The sequence below is a fragment of the Ursus americanus genome, chromosome 17 (genome assembly GCF_024610735.1).
Source record: "Ursus americanus isolate L20-20 chromosome 17, mUrsAme1.1.p, whole genome shotgun sequence".
Taxonomy (NCBI): domain Eukaryota; kingdom Metazoa; phylum Chordata; class Mammalia; order Carnivora; family Ursidae; genus Ursus; species Ursus americanus.
The window spans coordinates 26,604,327-26,616,343 of record NC_142143.1 but is presented as its reverse complement, the minus strand read 5'-3'; the positions used below and the strand labels follow the sequence as shown (position 1 = coordinate 26,616,343).

Genomic DNA, 12,017 nt, shown 5'->3' with positions numbered 1-12,017 from the left:
ATGGAGCTCAATCACAGGAACCTGAGATCACGACCTGAGAGTCAGACACTGAGCCACCCAGGTGCCCCAATAAGTAAATCTAAAAATACATATGTATATATAAAAAAATCATTATTACATTATGTATTATACATATTATATGTTTGGTATAAACTGAACATGTATCCTTAAAACTCCTATGTTGAAATCCTAACCCCCAATGTGATGGTATTAGGAGGTGGGGCTCTGGGGAGGGGATTAGGTCAAAAGGGTGGAGCCCTCATGAACGGGATTAGCGCCCTTATAAAAGAAACCTCAGATAGCTCTCTTGGCCCTTCAGCCATATGAGGATGGCCTTCTATAAGCCAGGAAGCAGGCCCTCACCAAACATAGAATCTGCCTTGATCTTGAACTTCCCAGCCTCCAGAGCTCTGAGAAATGTTTGTTGTTTAAGTCACTCAGTCTATAGTACTTTTGTTATGACAGCCCATACTAAGACAATATTATATATATTATTATATACAACAAAATATAAAATACGACATAAATATGATATAAATAAAGCAAGGTATTGCTTTACTTCTATTTCTTTAAAGTCCTAGAGACTCAGGTGCCTGGGTGGCTCAGTCAGTTAAGTGTCTAACTCTTGATCTCAGCTCAGGTCTTGATCTCAGGGTAATGAGTTCAAGCCCTAAAAAATAAATTAATTTAAAAAAATAAAGTCCTGGAAACCATATGTCAAATTCCACATAGATGGCTGTGAAGGAGACAAAGTTCAAACCTAGAATTTGTTCAAAGTGGAATGCCAACCTTAAGGTAAAGGGGAAACAAACCTGAGAGAGAGACTGATAGACAGACAGACAAGAGATATGATCTGAGACCTTGACAGGTATGTACCCTAGCAGTGGGCATATGAATGTCTAGAGCAGTATCTGTAGGCCAATGGGAATAATTCATGACATAGGTAAAAACTAAAGTGGCAGGAGGGAGAGAGAATAAGAATGTGGGAGAGAAGGGAATCCAGAGCACAACAGAGAATCCAGAGCACAACAGAAAGGATTGAAATCTAATAGGAAAAGGGAACTGTCGTCCATGTATTAAAGTAAGAGAATAAAGGTGCAAATAGCTTTGGTAACAAAACAAGGACATTCACCTAATAGCTCCTATTTTCTCAATGATATAGAAGGTGCCTGAGGGAAGGTGGGATTGGGTAAGACACATGAGAGATTTGAGGATAAAGAAGAGAGTAAAACTATATCAGAGAGTAGGGAAATGATGCTAATAAGAAAATAGAGCAGGATTACCAGACACTGTTCACTACCCACTAGAGATTTTGTTGTTGTTGTTCTGACTGAGGTCAACAATTAAACTTGCTCATAATGAAGTTCAACTGATACTTTTCTTTTTCTCCTCACTCTCATGGTCTTATTAGATCTCATCATGGTTAATATCCATATACATGAAATCAGATGGCCAGAAAGAGACAAAACAGGGGATGAATAGATAGACAAATCCAGAAATACCTAAGACAGAAGACATACTGACCAACCAAACGGTCCAGAAGAGGGGAACACTGAAAAGGGGACTGGGTAGGCAGTACAATTAGGCCCAGGAAGGGGCAACTGACAGAAACTGTCAGAGCAGAATGTAAGTACGTCGATATCTTAGGGACAATATTACTGGTGGTTTTTATGCTCTTCTCTTTCCTTCTCCCCTTTTTCTATAGTGAGCAAATATTGTTTGTTAAAAATAATAATAATAAAGCAACTACTAAGGCTGACTTCTCCAAAAATTTGAGGTCTTTCTTATATTTACTTTCCCCATTAATTTTTAATAAACTATGAAAGATAAAGGTTCTTACAAAGTTGTAAATGAAGAGAGCAAATAATGTATAAACTTCACAGATAACCTAATTTTTCAGTAGCTCAGTAGTTCATGACAGTGTAAACACTAATTAATTGGTGATATTTATAAACAGATTTTAAAATCTTCCATAAGTTGAGATGACGTTAGCATTGAAGACAAATTAACAATATTAATTTTCAGCCTTAATATACACTTTCTCAGTCTTACAATTAAACACCACGATTTTTCTACAAGTGTGATTCAAAAGTCACATTCCAGTTTGTGAGAAGAATGAGAACCTTTCCTACGAAAGTTTAAATTACTCCAAACATCTGCTCATTTTCCCTGAAATAATACCAAATTTTTTTGCCAAATTTTTATTTCCGTACCTCTGAAGAGCTTTCATTATTGACGTCCACTGTGTTTACAGGAGCTGCTGATGAATCTAAATCAGAACCTTGAGAGCCAACTCTCCCAGGAGTCTAAAAGACAAATAGAAAAAAAATCAAAATAGATATTAATAATATATTCATAAACTATTTAACAACCTAAATAGTAATCAGGGCTAGCCTTACACATAAACATAGATATCCTCTCAATAAAAATAACAAACCGTACTAGCAGCTATCCTTTATTGAAGACTGTGCCTAATACTGTATCAAGATCTCTGTGTGCATTCTCTCATTTTTAGTCTTTTTAAATTAATAAAAAGCTTAGTTTTGTATATAAAGTGCCTATAGTCTTCAACTCATTTTCACAGAACATCTTATTTAATCATAATGACATCTCTGAGAGAGGCAGGGCACATGTTACCTCTGTAGAGGAGAAAACAGATTCAAAGAGGCTAAAAGACTTCTCAAGATTGTACCGTTAACAAAAATCAGAAAGAACTAAAATGTTGACCTAATTCCTCTTGCATTGCTCTCTCTACTACACCAACTAAACTACAATAATTTGAGGGTAGCTAAAAAGATCAATACAGCCCACTCACGCCAATCATTACCAATCCGTCTCCACTACTTGATATTCCAACACCAAAAATACACACAGTTTGGAGGGTTAAACGTCTTTTTCTTTTTCTCTTGCAACACTCATCCTCTAACATCATTCATTAATACCTAGGTGTTACCTTAAAGGAACTAAAAATCTAGTAAAACACTGGGCAAGAAGAAAGATTCAGAACACAACAACTAACTTAATAATCCTTAGCAAAAAAACACTTATGGTACATACTATCATGACTCTCACCTTCACACAAAAGAGAACTGAGGTGTGGAAACTAAGTAATTTGCCCAAAATCACACGGCTAATCAATGGGAGGAAAGGTTTTTAACTTGAGTAGTCTAGCTCATAATCACTAAACCATACTGCTTCTCTGCTGGACATCCCCGCTGAGATGTACCACCTCAAGCACCCAAGACTGAGAGCAATTCACGGTACTTGTCTCAACACGCAAACATCCTATTCATCACTATTAAATATTCAACATAAATGCCAAATAAGGAGGAAATGATCCTACTTTGAAATTCATTAATTAAAATGATTATAAAAGCTGCATAGAGGGGTGCCTGGGTGGTTCAGTCAGTTAAGCATCTGCCTTCAGCTCAGGTCACGAACTCAGGGTCTGGGATCTAGCCCAGCATCAGGCTCCCGCTCAGCAGGAAGTCTGCTTCTCCCTCTCCCTCTGCCACTACCCCTACTTGTGCTCTTTCGCTCTCCCTCTATCAAATAAATAAATTCTTAAAAAAAAAAAAGCTGCAGAGAAAAATAACAAAACATAATTATGTATAAAAATTATTTATATAAGAGATTCAAAGGATATATATCCCAAAATACAAATGATTTCTGTAGCAAGACAGTTATATATATTGGTTTTTAGGTTCTGGTTTTGCTCATTTTTTTTAGAATTCTAGATCCATAGTTAAATTACTTTTACACTGAAATGTTTGTTATTAAAAATAAGAAAAAAAATAGCAGACCTCTCCAAATTGGATGATCCACATTCCTGTCATATTTTCCCAAAATGTAACCCTCTAAAACTTTGTAAACTTACCCAGAGTACGACTTTATTGTGTTCATTTAAAATCCATAAAATTTTCATGTTTTAACTCTTCTATCAGCTACCCTCCTCTAAACAACAAAGCAAGGTTCTTTCCCAAAACGGTATGCTTGGGACATGAATTCATAAATAAATAAAAGCCAGCTATCTAGATTTGATGATATTTGTGCATCTGGCAAAAAAGGTAGCTCAATGATGAAAAAGTTAAAGACCCTTTAGAGTATATACTTAATATAAAGAACTGTATAAAACTAGAAATTCATTTTTGACCCATCAACATTTCAATAGCTTCACACCACAATGGTTTTTAAAACTAGGGACCCCATCCTCAAAAGCACTGGAAACTAAAGCTGTACTACAGTACTAAAGCAGAGGGACAGGGAGAGAGAATCTCAAGCAGACTCCCTGGTGAGCAGGGAACCCACCATGGGGGCTCAATCTCACAACCCTGAGAAGATGACCTGAGATGAAATCAGGTGTCGGACGCTCAACTGACTGAGCCACCCAGGCGCCCCAGTAAGAACACTGTACTTAAAGAAAAGTAAATAAACATGTTGGATGGAAAGTTATACACTCCCCCCACCAACACACACACACACAAAACAGGTATAAAATAGGTTAAACTCATAATATAGAACAGGCAGGAGATATAAAACACTGAAATATGCCATGGTAAACAGAGAATGGCCACAACTCCAGTTCGGACATCACTTGCAGTTAACATAGACACCAAGCTGCCTCAGTTCCAAAGATCAATAACAGATAAAGAATTTTTAAATATTAAAGAGGTAGAACCATGCTCGAAAACAAGATAAGTATCTCAGTAGACAAAAAATAAAACAGAAACACACAGAGTATAGAGTACAGAGTTCTGGGACCTAAAATAGATAGAGACAACCAAATTCTTACAGGATAATAGGGACCAAAATGCCCTACATGTGTTAGGCATCAAGAAGCCTGGCCCACTATGGGAACTCAGAAAGTGGAGCAAAGCTACTGCCCTTGCATGAACAGAAAAATTTTTAAAGGTGTAAATTCCCCCACGCCCTGTATCTGGGCTTGATGTCTGATCAAAACTTTTACAGGCAGGGATGAATAGGCATTCTAAGCAAGGGATTATTTACGAAAGTGAAATATTATAAGTAATCTGTATGTTCAAAACAAAGAAATGGTTAACTAAATTATGACATACCCACTCAGCAAATTTGACAATTAAAAACCTGACAATTAAAAATATGAGGTTTATTAAAAAATGATAATGCATGTGATATAATGCTGAATTTGTAAGAGGCAAAGTACAAAGTTTGGATATATTATGATTTTGATTATATAAAAATATAAACACAAAGAAACTGAAAGGTCATATAAGACTAATGAGTTTTATGTTAGGGCTATTTTTGTTGTTGTTACCACTTTTTCCCTATGTAATTAGAAGGAGGATGGGGGCGCCTGGATGGCCCAGTTGTTTATCTGACTCTTGATCTCAGTTCAGGTCATGATCTCAGGGTCATGAAATCAAGCCCCATGATGGGCTCCCTGCTCAGCGGGGAGTCTCCTTGAGGTTCTCTCTCTCTTCCTCTCCCTCTGCCCTTCCCCTCATTCTCTTTAAAATAAATAAATCTTTTTTAAAATTAATTAATGACCTGAAAGGATGAGATTTGTATTGATGGATTTTGTTAAGCACCAAGCCACCTCCCCCAAAAAATATTTCATTAGTTTTGTCATACTATTTAATTTCTAAAATTTTTAAAAAATTAAATTTAAAAAAGTACCTGGGGTTGCAAAAAGATCCAGACAATTATAATCAAACACCTACCCATCACTAATGTTTAGTTACTTTGGCCCAAGAGATCAACATCTGAAAATATGGGGGGAAAGTTTATATACTTCAATCAAGTAAGAGTAGATCCCTGCAATATACAGGCTACCCTAGATTATTGGTAGTATAAAAACATTCTCCTACAAACAACTATAAGATCAATATAAAGCAGTATTAATCTCTGCAAAAACTGCTACAGAAGAATTAAATACAAGTTTTTGATGAAAGAACAGAACTTCATTGGAGAAAGAAAAAGTTATCATTGTTTACTGTATACAATCAATACCTTGGAAGAAAGTGTCACTTTCCTAGAAGTTTTAACAATATGAAGTTTCTTTGAAATACATATTTGATTTCAGACCAGTTGTTTATTGAATACAATTTAAATAATCTATGTGAAAATCATAATTGCATTGCTGTAATACAAAGCAACCAGCAGCTGTATCTTCCAATTGTGACTAAAATCTTTATCTAAGAGCAAAGAAAAACAGAATCAAAACCAGTATCTAGTAGCACATAAGAAACAACTATTTTTTCATTTTTTTAAAGATTTTATTTATTTATTTGACAGAGAGAGAGTGAGCACACAAGCAGGGGGAGTAGTAGAGGGAGAGAGAAAGCAGGCTTTCCGCTGAGCAGGGAGCCCAACACGGGGCTCCATCCCAGGACCCTGGGATCATGACCTGAGCTGAAGACAGATGCTTAACGACTGTGCCCCCCAGGTGCCTCCCATATTTTCCTATCCCATAAATATCTTTACCTGAATGCCCTGAAAGTACCTCAAAGCCAGTTTATCCAAAACCAAATTATGTTTTTCATAAACCTTTCACCTATCTGCATTCTCTACCTCAAATAACAGAAACATCAAACACCCATTTTGCCTAAATCCAAAGCATTATTACCCTAACTTCTCTTTTCCTTAACCTTCATATCCAATCATTTACATAAATTCTGAATCTATCCTTTCTCCATCTCCTTTGCCATTACTTTAGTTCAAGGTGCCATCATCTCTCACCTAGACTATACAAGACAGACCTAATTTAGCACTCTATACTTCTGTACCCACAGTTCCAATTGCTTTCTAATTGCTTTCCCTAAACACCTCAAATGAATCATATCCAAAATCAAACCCTTCAGTTATCTCAACCCTTTACCATCCCAGAGGAAAAGTTTTCTTTTCCTCCTATGTTCTCTAGCTTAGTTAATAATAATCCTTTTATATAAAACCTCAGTTAAAATCTAACTGAACTGGAATAGAAATTTGTACACCAATGTTCATAGCAGCATTATTCACAATAGCTAAAAGATGGAAACACCCCCATGTTCACTGATGGGTAAATGGATAAACAAAATGTGGTATACACATACAATGGAGTACTATCAACATTTAAAAGGAAGGAAATTCTAATACATGCTACATACAATATGGAAACCCTAGGAAGACAGGTTTTATGCTAAGTGAAAATAAACCAAACACAAATGGACTAGGATGTATGGCTTCATTTATCTGAGGTACCTGGAATAATCAAATTCATAGAGGCAGAACGCCGAATAGTAGTTACCAGAGGCTGGGAGGTACAGGAAATAAGAAGTTAGTGTTGAATGGACAGTTTCAGTGTTGGATGATGAAACCTAGAGACAGAAAGTTCTGATGGATGCACAAAAATATGAATGTACTTAATGCCACTGAACTGTACATTTTTATTTTTTATTTATTTATTTTTAAAGATTTTATTTATTCGACAGACATAGAGACAGCCAGCGAGAGAGGGAACACAGGCAGGGGGAGTGGGAGAGGAAGAAGCAGGCTCATAGCGGAGGAGCCTGATGTGGGGCTCGATCCCGTAACGCCGGGATCACGCCCTGAGCCGAAGGCAGACACTTAACCGCTGTGCCACCCCGGCGCCCCTTTTAAATGGCAAATTTTATACTCTGGTTTCTCTTCAGATCAGATAAATCTTTTTTTTTTTTTTGCCTTTTAAAATGGCAAATTTTATGTCAATTTTCAAAATTTAAAAACTCTTTAAAAACCCAACTGAATCTCAAGTTGGTGTTAAACCAACCACCTAGAAAATAATTATTTCAAGTGATTTAAGAACTACATAGGGGGTGCCTGGGTGGCTCGGTTGGTTAAGTGTCTGCCTTCGGCTCAGGTCATGATCTCAGGGTCCTAGGATCAAGCCCCACATTGGGCTCCCTTCTCAGTGGGGCGTCAGCTTTTCCCTCTCCCTCTGCCCCTCTCCCTGCTCCCTGCTCGTGCTCTCTCTCCCTCTCCCTCTGAAATAAATAAAATATTTTTTAAAAAAGAACTAAATAGACCTAGATATAGTATAAGGACAAAAATAACTGCTTTTAAAAAACAGTAAAATTCATTTAGTAATCTTATAAATGGTAATATCAGTACTGTTATGTTAAAGCTATTTATATATTTTTTAGGAAAAAATATCTATGTCAATGTTAGGAAACAAGATATTCAGTATAAGACAAAAAAGATATAAATACAAACTCATAGTAAAAACCATCTTATACTCTTAAATTTGAACTCATGTTTTGTTTTGCCATATATATAGATATATAAATACTTCCTAGTTCTTATCACTTAAAAGCTTAAAAGCAATGACAACCCAGAAGCAATGAGCACCCTTAGTGCCCAAGCAATTTTATCTAAATAGCATTCCCTACTGAAAGGAACCAGGGCTTTTTGGATAAACGGCTGATTTCAGCCTGGAGGAGAAATATCACAAGATGAACCTGAAACATACTGTTGTGCCAAAAGCAAAGAAGTTAGCAAACATTAATCAGGTCCTGTCAAAATGACAAGTCACTTTGAAGGCACTTCCATTAGCTAAAGCTAGGGCAATCTGCACATCAAAAAATCCCATTGACTTCAATTGATTGAAACCTACTAAATATATATATAAATCTGTGAGTTCATAAAATATATTTAAAAATCCACAAGTTCTCTTTCTTCAAGGACAGAAAAAGTCAAAAGACAAGCAAGTCTCATTCATCACTGCTAGAGTATATACCAACTCTTATTCTCATAATTAGCAATTAAAGAAAAAGAATTAAGCATTTACTCTGCCCTTTCAGTATGCACTTAAATTCATGGCAACCAAACAGCCCTCCTGATGTTGAAAGTTCTTTACAGAAAAATGTCAATTACTGTATGCAGAAGGAATGAAAGATTTAGAAACTCATCATTTTGCAACTGTTGATAAAATCAGTCTTTTCAACTTAAATGACATAAAACCTTTCTTGAATCTCCCCCTTCAAATAAGAAATCTTTCTCTCCTTTAAATTCTATCAGGTCTCTTATTTATACTCTTGTAACACTTTATCATAATATAAGGAAGAAGAAAGTGACATTTGTGTTAAATTGTTTCAGTAATGACCCTCAATGAATCACGCCTATGTTTTAATGCTCTTGTAATTCTCTTGTGTAATCCTCTCCCACATGGACTCTGGACTGGCCATGAGACTTGCCTTGGCTAATGGTAGAGTAGCAAATGAAATACAAGCAGAGACTTGAAAATTGCTTGCACAATGGGATTTGCTCTCTTATTGATGGAAACTCTTCTGCTACAATATAAGCCCAGGCTAGCCTTAGACTTATGTGGTCCAACGAATATAATCAGCAATCTGAGTAAGTACCTTAGACTATCCTTTCCAAATCAAACTGACAAATAATCCCAGCTATATAAGTAACTTCAAGAGAGTCCACCAGAAGAACCACTCAGCCAAGCCTAGCCCAAACTGCTGATCCACAAAATCTAGAGCAAACAAAATGGTGGTTGTTTTAAGTCAAAGCCAAAGTTTGGGATGGTTTATTACACAAAAGATACAATTAAATACAGTAGATGCAATGTGGTATCGTCTTCACAAAAGAGAAAAGGAACCTTTTTGAGGCTGGGAACCCTAAACAGAATAAGGTATTCACCACAATTCCTGGTAAGGACACAATAAAAGTGTTCACCTGAATTTAATGGGACACACAATAGTTTTAACACATTTAAAAAAAAGGATTAATGTAACTACTCCATTACATCATTCTGTTTTCCATCTTTTCTTTTTTAACTGTTTAAGTTAAACAAGAAACTGGAAGACTAAATGACAACTGCCAATCTAGTTTTCAGGGTATTTGAGTAAAATCAAGATATTTTTATTCTTTGACAATAGTCACTATTCCTTATAGTCCACATATGAGCGAAACCATATGGCAATTGTCTTTCTCTGCTTGACTTATTTCACTTAGCATAATCTCCTCCAGTCCCGTCCATGTTGCTGCAAATGTTGTGTAATCGTTCTTTCTGATGGCTGAGTAATATTCCATTGCATATATGGACCACATCTTCTTAACCCAGTCATCTATTGAAGGGCATCTCGGCTCCTTCCACAATTTAGCTATTGTGGACAATGCTGCTATGAACACTGGGGTGTGTATGGCCCTTCTCTTCACTACATCATTTAAAATGTTTAAACCAATGCCTAGCATTTGGTAGATATACTATAAATAATAGTCACTCATAACATTAAGACTTGAATCAAATTTTAAAAGTTGGAGAGCATCTCAGAAAGTATGTTCCAATTGTATCACTTCATAGATGATGAAACTTAAGCCCTAGAAAGTATAACTGGCTTACCTGCCGTCACTCTGCAATGGTAAAGTTGCAATTAAAACTTAAGTTTCCCAGATCCCAATTCAATATTCTTTTTACTAACCAAAATATTTCTTGGCCATCTGATACCCATCAAGACATTTAATTTCTCTAATCTCAATTTCTTCAATGATAAATTACAGGGATCCTTGCCATGATTCATCTGGGGCCTAAACTGGCTAACTTAAAAGCATGTCCATAGAAACAGTCAATTATATTTCCAACCTCTATATATACTTTGTTTCCTTATGGACATTTTCAAAACTCTAAAACTTTCACCAGTTATTAATGGTTACATGAAAGTAATTCACCTCTTAAAAGAAGTCAAGTCAAAAAAGAAAAAAAGAAAAGAAAAAGGCAGCCAAGTCAGTAAGAAATTGAGATTATTAAAACTAATTGTAGATAAGTTATTACTAACTAAATTCGGTTTGTAGACATCACACAATTAAGTCAATATTAAGTAAAAGAGTAAAAGTTCTTTTAATATTTAACATATTTTAAAAATACCTAACATAGGAAGCCTGGGTGGCTCAGTCGGTTTAAGCATCTGCCTTTGGCTCAGGTCATGATCCCAGGGTCCTGGGATCGAGTCCCACATCGGGCTCCTTGCTCATCGGGGAGCCTGCTTCTCCTTCTGCCTGCAGCTCCCCCTGCTTGTATGTTCTTGCTCTCTTGCTCTCTCTCCCCCCTTCTCTCTGACAAATAAATAAATCTTTAAAAAAGTATCTAACACAAATTAAATACCTAACATACAACTAAAATTGAGCTACATATTTGAAGCAAATTTAGAGTATTTTTTTAAGATTTTATTTATTTGAGAGCAAGAGCTAGAGAGAGAAAGCATGAGAGCAGGGGGGAGGGGTAGAGGGAGAGGGAGAAGAAGACTCCCCACTGAGCAGGGAGCCCAATGTGGGACTACGACCCAGGACCCCAGGATCATGACCTGAATAGAAGGCAGACTTTTAACCGACTGAGCCACCCAGGTGCCCCTAGTATCATGTGTTTTGATTCAACAAATATGGATAGCCAGACACAAAAATATACCAAAATAAGAGTTCATACTCTAGTTTTGAGAAGAAGCCACTTTTCATTTTTTAAGTCTTAAAATCTCTCGAGGGAACTGGGAATGGTGCTGATAATAAAACTTCCTGAACACAGCATCACTGGGCCATGCTCAAAATCCCAGCAAATGGTCTTACACAGTACTTCAGAATCTAATAGAAATTCTAATCTACTGGCTATGAACTCCTGTTACAAGAGATATGTAGAGTATCAGTTTCAAAGAAGTAGAACACAAAGTTCATAAAATTAAAATCCATCCTGAATATAATCATCTTTTACGATACAAAAATCCCTAAGAAAGACTATCCAAATAGCAAACGACTTGTAATTCGAGTTCCCAAGGAAACAAACTGTGAAATCAGCAAGCAGGTTTACTGGGGAGTGCTCTCAAGAACACCTGTGTGGGCACAGGGGAAGCATGACTGGGCAGAGGGAGAAGATAAACAGTACAGATGAGTAGCACGGCTGCAACAGCAGCCTCAGCTAATCCTACCAAGAGTCCTGAAGCCGAAGGCCCTTCACAGAAGTCCCAAATCAAGGCAAGATGATGATTCTCTGTATTCCCCCCATCAGCCAGTAATGAGGCTCCTTCCAG

At 36.6% G+C, this 12,017-nt stretch overlaps 1 protein-coding gene across 2 annotated transcripts in view; it reads right to left on the bottom strand.

The window, feature by feature from the left end:
• The window catches only part of EEA1 (early endosome antigen 1), a 112,604-nt gene that overhangs the window by 87,410 nt on the left and 13,177 nt on the right, over nt 1-12,017 (bottom strand). For both annotated transcript variants that reach the window (XM_045779425.2, XM_045779427.2), the window contains exon 2: nt 2,214-2,306. In XM_045779425.2, coding sequence (XP_045635381.2) covers nt 2,214-2,306 — 93 coding nt within the window. The remainder of the gene's footprint in view (nt 1-2,213; nt 2,307-12,017) is intronic.